The sequence below is a fragment of the Taudactylus pleione genome, unplaced genomic scaffold (assembly GCF_031769625.1).
Source record: "Taudactylus pleione unplaced genomic scaffold, aTauple2 ptg000016l, whole genome shotgun sequence".
Taxonomy (NCBI): Eukaryota; Metazoa; Chordata; class Amphibia; order Anura; family Myobatrachidae; genus Taudactylus; species Taudactylus pleione.
The window spans coordinates 37,803,244-37,823,321 of NW_028284418.1; the positions used below are offsets into that span (position 1 = coordinate 37,803,244).

At 40.6% G+C, this 20,078-nt stretch overlaps 1 protein-coding gene across 3 annotated transcripts in view; it reads right to left on the reverse strand.

The window, feature by feature from the left end:
- PALD1 (phosphatase domain containing paladin 1) overlaps positions 1–20,078 on the reverse strand; it is a 281,234-nt gene that overhangs the window by 120,014 nt on the left and 141,142 nt on the right. For all 3 annotated transcript variants that reach the window (XM_088475660.1, XM_088475665.1, XM_088475674.1), the window contains 3 exons: positions 16,353–16,504; positions 3,925–4,021; positions 3,098–3,202 (listed from right to left, as the gene is read on the reverse strand). In XM_088475660.1, coding sequence (XP_088331786.1) covers positions 3,098–3,202; positions 3,925–4,021; positions 16,353–16,504 — 354 coding nt within the window. The remainder of the gene's footprint in view (positions 1–3,097; positions 3,203–3,924; positions 4,022–16,352; positions 16,505–20,078) is intronic.

Here is a 20,078-nt window from a genome sequence, read left to right on the forward strand (position 1 = left end):
ACTTGAGGGAGCATGAAATATAGAAACGGATCTCAGATCTGTAACTTATTTTGGATATAGAGCAAACAAACTGAGATAAAACTAACAGGCGGCTGTCATACTGTGCAGCGCCCCATGAATTCCAGAACCCTGGATGGCGTCCTCTGTCCATTTTGGCGCCCGGAGCTCATGCTCCTCTGGAACCACCCTCGCTATGCCCGTCTGCCCCCACCTGCAGTGCAGCATGATTTTTCCAAGATGCACAGTCACTTGCTATATCTTACTCTATTCCCAAAGTTGAATCAGGCCCACAGTACGTGTAACTGCTTAAAGGCAGCAGGTGGCGCTATCACCAACATATTAGTCAAATGAATATTGTGCTTTATATTTTCCAATACTTAGGCCATATAACCAGTGGCTCTGCATTATGTTTAACACAAAAAAAGAAAAAAAAAAGAAAAACACATTTGATATTCTTTATTGACTATCATTTTATTAGTGTGAAAGAGCCTGGCTTCCCCAATGCATTTTCCTGCGGTAGCCATGAGAAAAAAAAAAAGAATACTCAGAAGAAACTACCACAAATGTAATGCCACATTGGCGGTTCACATGGTGACCGGAAAAACAACGATTTCAATGTCATTATTGTTTACATGCGATTTACTAGCTGGGGGACAATTTATATCAAATAGATTATAACAATGCATATTTCCTTGCTCCCATTCTGAATTTGTGGCCTCTATAATGGTAATAAATGTCCCCTACAGTCTATAATACACTAACACAGGTTTATGTTACTTTATCCAGGTTAGCTATTATGGACTAAGCTTTGTGCAGATGCTCTCTCTGTCCCTGTGCAAACCCTCCTTACCCCACTGCCAACTTCCCAGGCTTATCCTGGCATGCAGATGCCCATGCTGGGTATTTTATGTCTCTCCCTCCCTCTGGTCTAGTATCCCCTTCTTTTTCTTCCTGCTAACACAAACATCTTGACAAAATCAATAGTAGGTCAAACTTATGCTGGGTACACACTTGGCAACATATCACTCATTCTATCGGCAAGCAATATATCGCGAGTGCATCGCCGGGTGTGTACATGGGATAGGTCTGTGAACTGCATCATTCACAGACATATCAGGTCGGCCCTGCAGCTCAGCCAATGCCCAGACATTATAAATATATATCAGTGCATCTGGCTGTGTGTACGGACGACCTGCCCTTTCACTGGCTGCAGGGACCGCTGACACTCACATCTCAACTGGGCAGGCAAATTTAAATGCCTGACCGATCCGTTGTCCTAGTATGTACCCAGCCTTCGGTAAATAAGATAATGAGCGATAGATGTTTGTTTTCTATGTATATATCTATTGGGGAAGGGTTTGGGGTTTTATATGTTGCACAACTGGATAAAATTAATAAAACTTGATTAAAAAAAATATTAATAGCAGGTTCTTCTTAAGGCACATAGGGGTTGATGTAGTGAAAAGAGTGGAGAAGTGGAGCAGTGGATAAGTTGCCCATAGCAACCAGTCAGCACTGAGGTAGCATTTATCAAGTACATTCTATAAAATGATAGGTAGAAGATGGCTGGTCGTTATAGGTACTACTCCACTCTGGTCACTGCATGATACATCACCCATAGCTTGTGCATTGGTTTTACCCCATTCTGTCACATGCAAGTCCAAAAGCAGTCATACAGTATGAAATTATTTTCGCACACTTTACATGTGCCGCACCATGCATACACGTGACAGAGGCCACATGTACGGCCGCTTCTCTCTGTATGCAAAACGGGTCATTTCTGGGCATCAACTGGGCGGCTAAACTGCGAACACCCAACACACCCATTTCATGGTAGTGTCATGCAGCATGCAGCCAGAGTTACATGCTTACGTGCATAGGACAAAGACGCCTTTTTCAAAAAGATATATTGTGCCCAGCATATGGTAGCTGTAAATTCAGATACGAATTACGATAGCGCACGTAAAAGCAGTGGGCGGCCCAACTATACGCATAAAGCCTTGTGGATACTCGCATTAGCCTAAAGTAGCAAATATGGCTACTGCGGCCGGCGCACTTGCAGCTGCTTTGCGAACAACTCAGAAACAGGCTCCTAATACGTCAATGCACCCAATTTATATGACATGGCTTTATCGGTATATTAATGTGATGTGTACCATAAAATTCTGATTATCCAATCAGGCTACTCCCATCTATAATACAGTTTGCCCTGTCGTCAATGTGATTTCTTTTATCAAATGACTGTATATGGACATATCTAGTTACATCTATGATAAAGGTATTTCTGCATATTTATGAAGAGAAAGCTCTGTATCTGCTCTCTGATAAAACAATAGTATCAGGATGAGCATCAAGCACCTAACTGTGCCTGTGTTATTTTCAGTCTTCCTGTACTAGATATAGTTAAAGTAGCCTGGGCGTGCTTTGGAGCATTAGATGTCTTCACATCTCCCTCAGCTATAGGAGACTGTTAGAGGTTCTAATCTCGCCATATGAAGCATGAAGACAGTATGTTATAACCACATTACTTTGACAGATTCATCCACCAATGCGCAGATGAAGATAAATGTCCCTAAGAGTGCACTCTTGGAACGATTTCTGAATTCCTAAAGCTTCCTGGATGACAAACGCCGTGTGAGAGATCCGCAGCTCTTCTCTGCATCTCCCAAGTGACATGTCACCCAGACACTTTTGCATTTGCTCAACACACCTTCCTGATACTGTTTACATCAGTCTGTCCTGTTTATACAGCACTTTCTGACTGTTATGAATCAGAAAAGACACAGTTTCCTTCCTTTTTTAAACTAACGGCCCCCGGTGCTTGTCAGCAGGCCCTGTGATGTGTACAGTGTGGTTAGAGAATAAGGACTTTCGGCTAGCTGCAGAGAAGAAAACACCTGTCTGAACATTTTATTACTGTATCCAAAACAGCTCAGCTGTCAAACAGACAGCACCAAACAGACACGCCATGATCCTTTCACCATAGAGGCAATGCAATGCAAAGTATGACCACAGAAAACCAAAGGAGAAACTTATTATATTCAGGGAACCTGCAATGTAGTTGTAGGTACATTTAGAACTGCTTTGACAAGAATACCTGAATTTTGTAGTCTTCACCAATGCCCTCCAGCTTCTTCTTGCATTCGTAGATGGCAGATTTAATATCATGCATTTCAGAACATAAGGCAATAGCGTGGTCTACCTATAGTAGGAAGGACAATATTGTTAGCAGTTACAGGTAAACAGCACAGGTTATTACAAATGGAATCCTGTACTTGTCCATTACGTAAGCATTAGAACTGTACAAAGGCCTCTTTTTTTGCCCAATCTGAGCAAAAACCATATACAGTAATGCAGTGTGCAGCACATTTAACAGAGAGCAGCTAGTCTGAAAGCTCCCAAACATGTCTTAAGATGAGGACATTTTATAACCGCACAAATATTGTTGAGATCTATTCATGCATTAGAAGTGATTATCTCGCACGTAAGTGTGCCTGAAAACCGCACTTATGTTGCCTCGGACTCGCAGATTTTTATTTGAGCTGCAAGCAAAAAAGTGCGAGTCCAGCGTCAGTCAAAGCCACAAGGGGGACAGTCCAGCACGAGTTCCGATGCAGTTGCTGGCGTTTACAAGCTGTCGCAAAGGTAAATCGCCCCCTCACGTGCAGGTGCAAGATAATTGGAATCCACCCATGTCCCAATAATTGTGCTACACAAGTATCCTCCTCTTCTTTAACTAATTATGGATAAATTGCATACTGTGGAAATCCCTAAATTGAGAACACTCTATCACCTAGCAAATCATACCATAGGTAAAATCCATTACAGAGTTGTCATTTCAAGCTTTATAGTGAATGTATCAATGTAGTCTTTATATCTATAGCCTATTTAGGTGTCTATTAAACAGCATATAGAAATATTTACCTCTTCAACTATTCTCTCTCCATTTGGTACCATATTGATGAAGTTCTGTATGACCTGAAAACCTTCCTTTGGCAAATTATTTGTGCTCTGGGGGATGCTGAAATCCAAAAACAAATCACATTGGCCTATTAAACACCAATATTCTGCATATGTACATTATATGTTTTATCTTTTGGTACATATGAGTATATAATACAGTAGGTGTCTTCACAAGGAGTCCATCATACATATAGAAGGTTTCTAGGAATAATAAAGACATAAAGACAGGTAAGGTTATAGAATACCTTTGCAAAATAAAAAGTCTAAAAGGTGAAGTTTGAAGAAAGTAAATCCATACACTCCCATAATATATTATTTTGGAACTAAAGGAATTCCAAGACTTTGGTCAGAAAAGGTTGGTGTACAGAGCAAAAATATGCCTCAATATCTACATAGAAAGCAGCGTGGCTTATCTGATTAGTCTGGCTAAGATTTGATTACAAGGAATCCAAGTGATTTCTCTTGCCAAATTACACATGTACCAAACGTTGCAAGGCGTATTTCCATAGTAACCAGCTCCTGTCTGTAAGCCTTATTATATAAATAAATCTGATTTGCATTATGCTCAGGCTCCAAGTGGAATCTGGAAAATTCAGTGTGTATGTGATTGTGAAGAATGAGAAACAAGCTAGAAGTAATTAGGGAAAGTATAGTCTATGCGCCCACTGTGATGTATTTTCTGTTATCACCACAGCTTCAATGCCTGTTAAGGTAATGCACTGGATACTGCCAAACAAACATATTTCCGATCCATCATCTCTGCCCAAGCCTCTAACCCCAAGCAACTTTTTTAATACATTTAAATCACTTCTTACCCCTCCCTCACCCAAGCCACCAGCTACTGTGAGTGTGCAAGAACTTGCTTCCTACTTCAAGGACAATATCAAATAGAGAAAGAAGATTCTATCGCACAGAAATAATAAGTTAATGTTATTAGAAAAATACCCCTAAATCTTCAAGAATTGTCATATATTTGTTCTTCATAGGTTAGAGGGCGCTGCCATAGGCCAAGGATATTGTTGAATCAAGGAAGAGAAAAAATAAGCCTGTAATTGGCCCACAAATAAACTAAAATGTAACTTTTATTTATTATTAAAATAATCTGTAGTCATGTTTTTGTAATACTTGTTGTATAATTTTCCACTCCTTGCAAAATGTACTGATAAACCTCACGTTATTGTCTATTTATTGATGTTTCCTCCTCTTTGGAAGAAGGATTGCTCTTTTGATCAGTCTCTTGCTGTATCCCCTGGATCAAAATCTATCTGTAAGTTGTTCTTGTCTTCTTTTGTATGTATGTACATCAGAGCAGTTTCTTTTGGTTCTCAAAATCTCCCCTTTAGGGACTCCTTTTATTGTTGATGGTAGGCGAGAGCTGCTTGCATGTAAAATGCTGTTTGTGGCGGTATCTTTTACGATATAGATCCGTTGATAAATTTCCATTTTCTTGAACACTGATCGTCAGATCCAGGAAATTAATTTTTGTCTGAATTATCTCTGTAGTAAGTTTTAAATTGATGTTATTCTTGTTCAATTTATCAATGAATTCCTCGAAGATCTTCTTCTCAACTTCCCAGATCACAAAAATGTCGTCTATGTACTGGAGCCACATAATAATGTGCTCCGTGTACATATCATTTGTCTCCTGAAAAACCACCTCCTTCTTCCAACTTGAAAAAGCAGTGACTGAAATGCGTGGTTGTCCCTGTAGCTCTTGGTGCTTCATTACTTTCGAATTGCTATCCCAATACCCACCTGGAAAGGCACACGGTGGTCAGTGGCACAGCAGCACTATACCTGACGAAACGACGGCGCCCAGCGCTCCGGCTCTAAGACTGGATTGAATGCGGCGCTACAACTGCAGCTTCTCTCGCTTGTCAGCTAATATCAGCGGATGGTGAGTCAGGCTGGACCTGATCCTATGTTACCCTGACCTGCTCTAGGGGGACGCCCCTGCTTGCCGTCAGTGTTTGGGACATTCATTTATTTGGATATGCTTATATACTCTAGCTATTACCTGGAGGTAATATATTGACTTTTCTATTCTCCATATACGGTACACTAGGAGGATTACCTGGATATTCACAATACAAATCAAAGCTATGTGGTCTTTTTGAGATCACCTAGATATAAAGAACATTTTATTCGTTCAAGCTGCCAATACTCTATATACAGGTTTATAACATAATACGTATATTGTTATGTACAAAATGCTGCCAATTAAAAATTTTTAAGCTGTCATGTTTTATGCTATGTAATGGACACATTCCTACTTGATATATAGAAGTAGTGGTTATATTTGTTTTTATTTTGGATAGTGCATATAAGAGCTCATAGTGATACATGTTGTACTTATGTTGTTTTTAGTGAGACAATATATGGTATGAACAAATATAATTGATTGTACTTGCACTCCAGCGCAGAATTTCTTTTTGTCTAAATTTGTGAGGTTGGCAACACCTCATATCATTCTGCTGCAGGTGTGTATAGACCAGTGTTGGCTAACCTTGACACTCCAGCTGTTGTGGAACTATATATCCCAGCATGCCCTGCCACAGTTTTAGCATGCCCTAATAGCAAAACTGTAGCAGTGCATGCTGGGTTATGTAGTTCCATAACAGCTGGAGTGTCAAGGTTAGCCAACACTGGTATAGACCATTTATCAGCAGTTGGTCAATTAGGCGCTGAGATATCTAGAATACTTCTCCCACCATCCCAGGTAGAGGCCTGCATACGTCAGAGCACAAGTCGTCCCCATTGCAGTGCCTTTTACCTGGAGAAAGAAGGACTCATTACATACAAAATAATTTTTGGTCAGGACAAATCTGAGGAGTTTCGGAATAAAATTATTCAACTCTTGTGTAGTATATCTATGTTGATGAAATGGATTAAATACTTGGCAGCCGATATGCCAATTTCATGGTCTATGCTTATATATAAGCTCTCAACATCACAACTTGCCAACCATATATCTGAGGTGTTACATCTTGTATCTTGGTCAGTACATCCAGAGTGTCTCTCACATATGGCGGTAATGAGATTACATATTGTCTCAAATGTTGGTCAACAAAAATACTTGCTTTATCAGTTAGACTGCCTATACCTGAGACAATTGGTCTACCAGGAGGCTTGTTATCATCCTTGTGAACTTTGGGAAGAAGATACGGTGTGGGGATCATTGGGTCTGTAACTTTGAGAAATTCCAAGTTAGTTTTTGAGATGACACCATTCTGGAAAGCTCCTTTTATAAGATCATCATAGAGCTTCAAGAAATTATTACTTGGATTAAAAATTAGACGTTTATAAAATTGTGGGTTTTGCAATTGTTTGTCCAGTTCCTCAATGTACATATTTCTGGGCCAAAGAACCACAATGCCCCCTTTGTCCGATTCTTTTATAATAACGTCATCCCATTGACGTAGCTCTTGCAGAGCTTTTTGCTCTCCTTTACTCAGATTATCTAATTGATCATTCATTATTCCAGATTGTTTCATAAAATACAGATCTCTAGTTACTAGGTCTGTAAATATCTTCACCGGTGGACATATGGATACATCTGGACAAAATGTTGATTTTCTTTTTAGCTGTATATTTGAGTCACAGCCAGGAATAACATTCTCAGATTCCAGACTCTCTAATATAGCGAGTGCTGCTTGTTCTTCCCAAGAAAATTCTGGAGAGGGGTCATTAGCTGATGAGTTAGAAGTGATTTCATTACTATGAGGGGTAGAGGTGGGATTTATTGTATTTGAATGTCCCTTTGATGAGAAGAATTTTTTAAGGAGAAGTTTTCTGGCAAATAGTTTTACATATTATTACATGTGAATCTATCAAAATGTTGTTGTGGTGCAAAGGATAAACCTTTATTTAATAAATGGATCTGATTTTGATTTAGTATTTTATCAGTTAGATTGATCATTTTCATTGAGTCACTGCCTGCTTCTATCTCCTGTACTGACATTGTTCGCGAGGTGCCTCTTTCCATCCCCTCTCCTCTCTTTTTCTTCTTCCTCCCCTTTCCCCTCCTTGTCTTCTTGTGGTTAAATCCAAAGTATCCCTCATCTGTCTGGGGGTTTGTTCTAAAAAATCCCGACCAGAGTACAGAGTTTGTGTAGATGGATTTGGCCCCTCACCCTCTGAAGATTCAATATCTAATGTTGTGTAATTAGGGGAGTTATTCATGGTATGTTTTTTTGGATATTGTTTCCATTTGAAAATTTGGTTCTGTGTATAGTCATTCCTGTCTCTTTGAAATTTCATTTTCTTTCTCTCCATAATTGTTTTTTCAAATTGATCTATTTCCTTCTTGTGTTTCTCATAGGTCTGTTAAAATTTCTCAAGGCACTCATGCCTGTTAAGTTTCTCACTTAGAATTGAGATGTCTTGATTTAATTTGGTTAATATAATTTCATCATGTCTGATGAGAATGTTCATTACATCTCTAGAACATTGTAATAACGTTTTTCCCCAAGCCTCCTTCAAAGATTTGTTGGCCAATTCAAAGGTAGGAAATACCGGAGGACGTAATCCTCTGGGTGTCATGTTCGATTTGATAGAATTATCAAAAGTGGTTTTGTTCCACCATGTTTTTGTTTGTTTATATAGTAATGATTTTAATAAGTGTAAATCTTCCAACCAGTCTCTACTGTTGGGGTCTTGGTTAATATTACTATCCCAAAAGAAGTCCTCCATATAGTTTTTAAGTTTCTCCTGTCTTTCATTTAATTTCTGTGATATGCTAAAAGTAGCCATGATATTATTTGGATTTCTCAGTCGGTAAAGGATATAATTTGCTCACAGTAATATCCAAAATTAAGTATAGTATTTAATTCCTGCTGATAGATAGATTGCTGTAACAGCAGTGAAGGCAATATCAAATAGAGAAAGAAGATTCTATCACACAGAAATAATAACTTAATGTTATTAGGAAAATACCCCTAAATCTTCAAGAATTGTCATATATTTGTTCTTCATATGTTAGAGGGTGCTGCCATAGGCCAAGATTATAGTTGAATCAAGGAAGAGAAAAACAAGCCTGTAATTGGCGCACAACTAAACTAAAATGTAACTTATTTATTATTATTATTAAAATAATCTGTAGTCATGAATAGCTAAATAAACCTAACCAGCACAATACGCTAACAACTGACTACCTTGCGAATATACTGTTGACAAGTGCAGGGTAGTCTGTCAGTAATTAAGACTGTCGGAACACTGAACTTTGTAGTAGCAATCTGTGAGCACGGCAGCTGTAAAGGGATATTAACGTAACACACTATAAAGGTTACAACTGCCCATAACAAATTGTAACAATGTATCTACAGTATAAGTTCTGAGAACTGTTCATATACATTACATATATACTGTTTGTAAAGCAACTGGACACAATGATAAGTGTCAACATAATTGAAACAACACATATAAAATAAGGAGTGTCTGATAAGCTTTATTGAAATCGAGCTGATGAAAGTAAAAAATATATTATTTGATTAAACTGCAAATAAACTGAAATTTTGTGCTTATATAGTATAATAATCAAAACAACACAATTCTTGAAGCAGCACATAATCTTAACAAATATAATTTGAGATCAGCAACCCCTGCATCCATATGGGAATATTCAAAGGCTTTGCATAAGAATATACATTATCTGTATATTAAATTGAGCAATAATGGGAGAACATAAATTAAAGATAATACACAGTTTATTACTGTGTTTTTCCTTGTCTGGAATACATGATATGGGCTAATTGAATTTGGAACAGGAGGAAACAGATAGCGGGACTTTCCGTGTTTTATACACACTTATTTTCTATCTATTTTTCGCTATTCATGACTACAGATTATTTTAATAATAATAAAGAAAACTTACATTTTAGTTTATTTGTGCGCCAATTACAGGCTTATTTTTTCTCTTCCTTGATTCAACTATTTCAAGGACAAGATAGATAATATCCGAAATGAAATGGTGGGCTCTTCATTAGTCAATGACCTGCTCAATTCCCTACCTGAACCCGCTGGCACATTCTCTTCATTTGACCCCTACAAATGAAGATGAAGGGCCAAATGTAATAGGTAGTCTGGTTTGGTAAATTGCGAGTTTGGTGCTAAACTCGCAATTTTTCACAACTCACCAATGTAATAGGGTGTCTGTTCACTAAAACTCGCATTTTTCAGAGTTACTAAAACTCTCCATTCTCAAACTCGCATCCAGATGTTTTCACATTGAAAACAATCAACTCGCCCAATGTAATAGAGCAGTGTTGGCTAACCTTGACACTCCAGCTGTTGTGGAACTATATATCCCAGCATGCCCTGCCACAGTTTTAGCATGCCCTAATAGCAAAACTGTAGCAGTGCATGCTGGGTTATGTAGTTCCATAACAGCTGGAGTGTCAAGGTTAGCCAACACTGTAATAGAGTGTCTGTTTCAGACTCGCAAAAAAAAAAGATTACCAAAAGTCCTTAAATAATAGACCTGCTTCAGGCTAGCGAGTACATCCTGAGCAGGTCAGATTAACACAGAAACATGCACATATCCATGAGATATGTACATGTTTCTGTGTGTACTTATGTAAAATGTTTTAAATTAAAAAAAATGACGTACACCCCCTCCCCAAAAGCATAACCAGCCCCGGGCTTTATAAAGCCTGTTCTGGTTCTAAAAATACAGGGGCCAAAATGCGTAGGGGGCCCCTGTATATTAAGAACCAGCACAGGGCTTTGTTGAGCTGGTCCTGGTTCTGGAAAATCAGGGGACAAAACGAGTAGGGGTCCCCTGAAAATTCCAGAACCAGCACCGAACTCTTTCTAGCGGGGGGATAATGCCACAGCCAGGGAAAACCTTTCACCGGTTTCCCCGGCCAAAGCATTATCCCTGACCGCTAGTCAGTCCAGGCCGGGGATCCCTGGGGAGTTGGGTTCCCCCCCAATAAAGGGGTACCCCTCTCCAGGGCACCCCAGGCCTAGACTGATAGCCCGGGGCTATCCCCGGCACCCTATGGCCGTGGGTGCCGGGTTGATAGTGTTAGTGTAAAGTGTAAAATTAAATGGTCCATATTGTCTTTAGTTGTAGAACCACAAGTACCAGCAAGCCTCCCCTGCATGCTGGTATTTGGAGAACCACAAATACCAGCATGCGGGCATTACGGGCCCGCTGGCACTTGTGGTTCCACAACTAAAGAAATACGTAAGAAAATTTTACATTCACGGTGTATGTTTGTTTATTTACGTATTTCTATCAACCCGGCACCCACGGCCATAGGGTTCCGGGGATAGCCCCGGACTATCAGTCTAGGCCTGGGGTGCCCTGGAGAGGGGTATCCCTTTATTGGGGGGGAACCCAACTCCCCAGGGATCCCCGGCCTGGACTGACTAGCGGTCAGTGATAATGCTTTGGCCGGGGAAACCGGTGAAAGGTTTTCCCTGGCTGTGGCATTATCCCCCCGCTAGAAAGAGTTCGGTGCTGGTTCTGGTATTTTCAGGGGACCCCTACTCGTTTTGTCCCCTGATTTTCCAGTAACAGGACCAGCTTAACAAAGCCCTGTGCTGGTTCTTAATATACAGGGGCCCCCTACGCATTTTGGCCCCTGTATTTTTAGAACCAGAACAGGCTTTATAAAGCCCGGGGCTGGTTATGCTTTTGGGGAGGGGGTGCACGTTTGTTTTTTTAAAACACACACAGAAGCCATCACGGATCTCACTGATCTGTGATGGCTTCTCTAAAACTCGCACCTTTTAATGCTACTCGCATTAAAAAGGTATCAGTTTACATATCCTAAACTCGCAAATGCAGTAGCCTCGAGCTGAAAAGTTTGCAGGCTATTGAATTTGCGAGTTTCAGTACAAAGTCGCACTTTTTAAAAGTGCGAGAAAGTGCGAGTTTGTACTGTTACTAAAACAGACTACCTATTACATTTGGCCCGAAGTATCTACACTCTTCTCATCCTTCTACCTCTCCTCCTGATCCTATACCCTCACAAATTAGTAAAGCTCTGTCTCCTTTGCGCACCCTTAACCAAAATCTGTAATCTCTCATTTTCTACTGGTATCTTTCCATCACTGTACAAGCATGCAGTGATCACTCCCATTTTGAAAAAAAAAACAAAACTTCTGACCCTATCTCTCTCTCAAATTACCGTCCCATCTTCCAGCTACTGGAGAGACTTGCCTACACTCGCCTCACACAGTTTCTTAACACCCACAACTTATTGGACCCACTTCAGTTTGGCTTTCGTTCCCAACACTCCACAGAGACAGGACTGACTAAGGTAGTAAATGATCTGGTCACTGCCAAGGCTAAAGGCCATTACTCACTTCTAATTCTTCTAGATCTCTCTGCTGCCTTTGACATTGTTGACCACTCTCTTCTCATACAGACACTACAATCCCTAGGTCTTCAAGACACAGCTCTTTCTTGGTTCTCATCCTACCTATCTAATTGCTCTTTCACTGTTCGTTTTTCGGATTCTGCCTCCTATTCGCTACCACTATCAGTTGGAGTACCGCAAGGCTCAGTGTTAGGGCCTCTGCTTTTCTCAAGCTATACCACCTCTTTTGGAAAACTAACTAACTTTTGGCTTTCAGTATGATCTGTATGCGGACGATACTCAAAACTACCTATCCTACCCAGATTTGTTACCATCTGTGCTGGTCCATGTCACTGAATGTCTCTCTGCCATTTCATCTTGGATGGCATCTCACCACCTCATACTTAATAAATCCAAAAAAGATTTAATTATATTTCCACCAGCCAATAGCAGTTACGAACCTGATATCTCTATCACTGTTGACAACACGACAATAAACCCCACCCCACAAGCTCGCTGACTAAGGCCCTCATTCAGAGCCACTCGCTAGCGGCAGTACGCTCGTTCCGAGCGATGTTCGCACATCTGCGCATGCGTACGGATCGTTATACGCATGCGCGAACCAGTCAGTGCGGCCGAAATTCATGTGCTCGCAATATAGCGAATGCCTGCTATTTTGAGTGACAGAATGAGGCGTATGTGGGTGGTAACAGGGGAAGGTGCTTGAAAATGGGGAGTGGAGATCTGAACGCAGGCGTGCTTAAAGGTCAAAACGGGCGTTTTATGGGTGTGCATAATTAATACAGCAGCGTCATTGACCACGTCACTGGGTTATTTTATAGCCAGAACTGCTCGCAAGATTGTGGTAGCAAAACCCAACCACAAGAATAGCGAGCAGTTCATACGCTGGTCGATGTACTCGATTAATCTAATAAATAGCGGACATGACGTATGGTGCGAGCGGCCAGGGGGCGTTTTTAACAAATAAACGAGCGTATGTTTCGCTCGCTCGTTCAGACTTAGAGGTGTGAACAGACTGAAATTTGCGAACGGATCATTTGAATAGCCACCCCTTGTTTTTGAACGAACGACCGCAAATAGCGAACGGCTCTGAATCAGGCCCTAAGTGTCATTCTTGACTCTGAAGTGTCCTTTGTTCCCCACATTCAATCTGTCTCAAAATCATGTTACATACATCTAAAAAACATAGCTAAAATTCAAATATATCTTACACAAGACACTGCAAAAGCTCTAATCCATGCACTCATTATTTCCCGCATGGGCTATTGCAATAGTCTCCTTACTGGTCTTCCCAAAAACAGACTTTTGTCGCTACAATCCATTTTGAATGCAGCTGCAAGGCTGATCTTTCTCACCAAACGTTCATTGTCTGCTAATCCACTCTGTCAGTCCCTCCAATGGTTACCGGTCTTCTACCGTATTCAATATAAAATACTTACACTCACACATAAAGCTATTAACCAAACCACACCAACATACATCTCTTCACTGATCTTAAAATATCTTCCAACCAGACATCTCCACTCTGCACAAGATCTGCGTCTCTCATCCTTACGCATTACTAGTCACCATGCACGATTACAGGACTTTTTTCAGGCTGCACCCGCCCTGTGGAATGCCCTCCCGTGCACAATAAGACTTTCCACTAGTTTCCAAACATTCAAGCGTTCTCTGAAAACTCAGCTCTTCAAACAAGCTTATCAGATTCCAGAATCGCCTACATAACCTTTATAGCTTCCCTATCTAACTCCCTTCTTATAGTATACACATATCATCACATATTCTTCAATTTCACATCCTCCTAACCCTAGGCCAACTTTCCCATGTAACTGGATCATACAGCTCACCAAGAACATCTGCAATCAGGCAGGACCAATTTGCAATATGTAGCCCCTATCCTTGTGTATCAACACCTATTTCCCTATAGATTGTAAGCTTCTGAGCAGGGCCCTCTTACCTTTATGTCTGTCTCTTACAACCCAGTTTTGTTCTATTAATGTTGTTTCAAATTGTAAAGCGCAACGGAATATGCTGCGATATATAAGAAACTGTTAATAAATAAGGCAAGGATCATTGAACCTCACATTTAATAAGAGGTCGGTACACAGTGATGCATTTCAGAACATTTGATGGATCAAGAGCAAAGCATGTTCTGTTCATGGTCCATCAAGTCTTTAGAAAAGTGTAATACCACCACATATACCATAAGGATCAATGATCCCTATTTTGATAGACTTACAAGAAGCAGTGAGTACAGTCCCAGCATAACATACAGCAGACACATATCACGTGTCTAATGCGTACAAACCCTAAAGGCGCATTACACAACTATCCACATGTTAATGAACAGATGACAAGCACATTAAAAACAAGACAGACAAGAGTCAATGGCGCCTTTCCCACTAATGCATTCTACAATTTTACCAACTTGTTTATTATTTGATAATGCGGCATAAATGTGCTCTACCAGTAAAATAGATTGTATTAGTAAGAGCACAATGCATTAGGAATGCGGGAAACAGGACTGAAAGATCCATCACCAGAGGGATTCCAAGCCGTTGTGTCCATTTTCCCAGCACACTTGTCAACGAGCCCCAATTGTGTTTTCCTTTAAACACTATTGGACTAAACCATGTTTGCAGTATGCGGCTGTGCCTATCCACAGGCTCTCTCTTTATTTTAAATCCGATTTACAGTACTGAAAACAGAAATATAGACTCTTCAGAATGTGTATATGTCAATTAAATATTTCCATGTAAATTGATTTATACTTTTATTTTTAGAATGTCAGAATATAAAGGGAAAGAACAAATACAAAAACAACAACACCATACACTCAGGATATCAAAGTTGGACTGAGCTTTAGTAGACATATAAAACATCTTTACTTCAAAGCAAACCTTTGTTATTCCCCTCCCATAGGACTACCCCTGCTCACAACACTGACTACTGTATGATATTTCCTCTCTGGGCTTCCATAGAGAAAAAGAAGGTTTGTAGAACTGATACAAGCCAGTAAAAACACCTATTAAACAGTATCACTTGCATATATGGAACGGCTGCCTATTAAAAGAAAATATTTTAATCTGAGGGTTTAGTTCCGCTGGACGTTACAATTAATAGCTGCTGAAAATACTATATTAGAAACTATGAAATAACCCATTTGGTGTAGTAATGCATTTTGGAGAGTGGAGATACCATGAAGGGGTGCCACTGCAAAGACTCAACCAGCCTGAAGGTGCTTGGCACCCCATGTATAGCAAGCGCACCTTACACTGAAAACTAAATGAAAGAAAAAAAATTAACCTCCCTGGTTTTGGGGGGTTTTAATGCACATTTCAGTTAGATCAGCCTTTTGTTCATTAAACTTAATTTCCTGTACATTTAAATGTCCCAAAGTGAGTGGAGATGGAACAACATGTAGTTAATCAGATCATTGGTATAAGTGACAGGAGAAGCGTCAGGATGCAAAGAAAGGGACACACACACTAGCAGGAAGACACAGAAGGGGAGATGTACTAAGCCTTAAAGCAGGGTTAGGCAATAAGCGGGCCTCCAGCTGTTGTGGAACAACACATCCCAGCAGCAAGCCCTGATAGTAAAACTGTGGCAGGGTATTCTGGGATGTGTAGTTCCACCACAGTTGTAGGGCTGCATATTACCCATCCCCTGCCTTAGAGAGTGATATAGTGGAGAGTGATAAAGTACCAACCAATCAGCTCTTAACTGTCACTTTACAGGCTGTGTTTGAAAAATTAGTTAGGAGCTGATTGGCTGGTACTTTATCACTCTCCACTTTATCACTTTCTAAGGCTTAGTACATCGACCCCAGAGTCCTCCTACAGCAGAAAGAAGGAAGGAAGAATATTGTGATGTACAGTTCCAAATTAAATATATTTTATAGAACGTACTAGTCTGGTAGAGAGCGCCAAGTGGTCACAGCCATTTCTACCACACTCTACTGCATTACATGGGATTGTACATAGGCTGCTCATCCACTGCCAGAAGAACAATTGCTGTCATACAATGAACAGCTCTAGAACACTTTGTGGAACTCACGTCTGTTTTTCAGTTTCTCCTTTGCGGTGATACAGAACCAATGTTCCCAGAATCATGGCTAAATTTGTCCTGCCGACTCCTGTCTGGCAACTGAAAAGCAAAGCTGGTGTGGGGCGGCTGGCATCATGAAGCAGCAGAAGACATGGGTTTTCCTAAAACGTTCAAAGCAAAAATTTGATATCAAGTTTGAAAAATCGCTTTCTGCATTTTAGCATCTTTTACCTTTATGTTACCTATGCGCTTTTGTATTTTACCTGGAAGACTACTGTTTAATTTAGAACTATACACGGACTTTACATTTATAAAGAAGCTAGATCCCTGCACACTGACAAGCACAACAATGAAGGTAAGATCTTTCTGCATCTTTCCTCAATAGTGCAAAAGTGAAGTTTTAAGGCTCTCCTTCTTGGATTATTCGATAACAACTGCTCATTTGCTTTTCACCACTTCCCCAATTTCAACTGAAATGTCCCAAAACAACTACTACCCCAATAGCCCATAGACTGAGGGAATGTACTCCGTTTCAAGTCATAAAAACAAATGCTCCTCAAACTGACACGGGGGAATTCAATTGTTTGCGCCGGCGGCACCCGAGGGAGCAATTCAATTGTTGTTCCGTTCGGGAGTGATAGCCGCCAGTGCCGGCATTTCTGCTTTTACACTCCAGAGGCGGTGAGCAGAAATGTGCGATAAGTTCTGGTTTTGGGCGCCCATAAACAGGACTTTAGATGGGTTTAGCCGTTTTACACAGCTAACCTCTGTCTCTTTGGACGTGACATGATAAAGCATGAACTTCCAAAACAATTGAATATTGCACCTCCATTCCCCTGTCACTTTAGACAGGAGATCGGGCGCGATAGAACAAATGTATTGCCCCCACACTCTCTGACAGCTGGGCAGGCTAGTTTATCAGAAAGGCATTCTGTGGATTGGTGGATTCATGCACAGGAACAGTGGATGTCATCATAACTCAAGTGAAGGTAATATCTGATGTTTTTTTTAACCTACATCCAATACCCTACGGATACTACCCTAACTATGTGGGAGGAATTGAAGTGGTCTGTAACTTTTTATCAGACCTGCACATGAAAGTCAGGTTAACACTGAACAATGTATTTTAGCTTTATAGTTTATATCTTAAAAATTTTAATTCCGGGGCTTAGAAGTCCCAATACATATACCAAGTGTGATATAATCTATAATTCAATACAATTGCTTTATGCAACTACGTTGGTTAGTAAACCATGATAAATTCAGTATTGTAAGGACTACAGAGTTGTAATCATTAGCAAGAGGATTTTGCTGTGCATTTCTTACATAAAAGATACAAAGCTAATTCTTAAAGAAGGGGTTCTAAGGAAACGCATAATAAAAATATAGGACACAACTATAAGCAGAAACCGGATGTAAATGTACAGTATAAAATGGATATATAAAGAAGGAATCCTAGTACACACTATATGGACACACTCACACAATAAGAATAGAAGTGTAGCTGAATATGAAGTTTACCAACATCAAACAACTTCCACAAGTGCTGTGATTCATCTCCTGGCACTGCCTGCTCACCATGGCGTAATGCCAGACACTGTTCTGGCAGTGTACATCATAGGCTAAAGTTCACTCTAATATAGTCAGCAGTAGTTCTCTTGATTCAAATGGGTTCTTGCAAATAAAATATTTATCACCGTATGTCTGTAACATGTACCCAGTTATGGGGGGTATTTATGAAAGCTGGAGCACTGCTATATAGGCACAAAAGAGCTCTCCACAGATGCACCCCAGTGACTTAGCTGCATCATGTCTGAACTGGCATAACAAAGACATGATGCACTAAGCTGATGTCAACTACATCAAATCCCAGCTGTGGCTCTTAATATTTACCACCATAAGTCTGTAAATGTCTACTAAATACCCCTCATGACTCAATGTGTACCGAGCATGCCATATGCCTGTAACTGTGTACCGAGCATGCCATATGCCTGTAACTGTGTACCGAGCATGCCATATGCCTGTAACTGTGTACCGAGCATGCCATATGCCTGTAACTGTGTACCGAGCATGCCATATGCCTGTAACTGTGTACTGAGCATGCCATATGCCTGTAACTGTGTACCGAGCATGCCATATGCCTGTAACTGTGTACCGAGCATGCCATATGCCTGTAACTGTGTACCGAGCATGCCATATGCCTGTAACTGTGTACCGAGCATGCCATATGCCTGTAACTGTGTACCGAGCATGCCATATGCCTGTAACTGTGTACCGAGCATGCCATATGCCTGTAACTGTGTACCGAGCATGCCATATATCTGTAACTGTGTACCGAGCATGCCTGTAACTGTGTACCGAGCATGCCATATATCTGTAACTGTGTACCGAGCATGCCATATGCCTGTAACTGTGTACTGAGCATGCCATATGTCTGTATAGGTCTACCAAATACCCCTATGCTTCTAAATGTGTACCGAACATGCCATATGTCTCTAAATGTGTACAGGGCATGCCATACGTCTCTTAATGTGTACAGGGCATGCCATACGTCTCTTAATGTGTACCGAGCATGCCATACACCTCTAAATGTGTACCGAGCATGCCATATGTCTGTAAATGTGTACCGAGCATGCCATACGTCTCTAAATGTGTACCGAGCATGCCGTATGTCTCTAAATGTGTACCAAGCATGCCATAGGTCTCTAAATGTGTACCGAGCATGCCATATGTCTGTATAGGTCTACCAAATACCCCTATGCTTCTAAATGTGTACCGAACATGCCATATGTCTCTAAATGTGTACCGAGCATGTCATACATCTGTAAATGTGTACCGAGCATGCCATATGCCTGTATAGGTCTACCAAATACCCCTACGCTTCTAAATGTGTACCGAACATGCCATACATCTCTAAATGTGTACCGAGCATGCCATAGGTCTCTAAATGTGTACTGAGCATGCCTTAGATCTCTAAATGTGTACCGAGCATGCCTTAGATCTCTAAATGTGTACAGAGCATGCCATATGTCTGTATAGGTCTACCAAATACCCCTATGCTTCTAAATGTGTACCGAGCATGCCATAGGTCTCTAAATGTGTACTGAGCATGCCTTAGATCTCTAAATGTGTACCGAGCATGCCTTAGATCTCTAAATGTGTACAGAGCATGCCATATGTCTGTATAGGTCTACCAAATACCCCTATGCTTCTAAATGTGTACCGAACATGTCATACATCTGTAAATGTGTACCGAGCATGCCATACGTCTCTAAATGTATACCGAGCATGCCGTACGTCTCTAAATGTATACCGAACATGCCATACGTCTCTAAATGTGTACCGAACATGCCATACGTCTCTAAATGTGTACCGAGCATGCCATAGGTCTCTAAATGTGTACTGAGCATGCCATAGAGCTCTAAATGTATACCGAGCATGCCGTACGTCTCTAAATGTATACCGAACATGCCATACGTCTCTAAATGTGTACCGAACATGCCATACGTCTCTAAATGTGTACCGAGCATGCCATAGGTCTCTAAATGTGTACTGAGCATGCCTTAGATCTCTAAATGTGTACCGAGCATGCCTTAGATCTCTAAATGTGTACAGAGCATGCCATATGTCTGTATAGGACTACCAAATACCCCTATGCTTCTAAATGTGTACCGAACATGTCATACGTCTGTAAATGTGTACCGAGCATGCCATACGTCTCTAAATGTATACCGA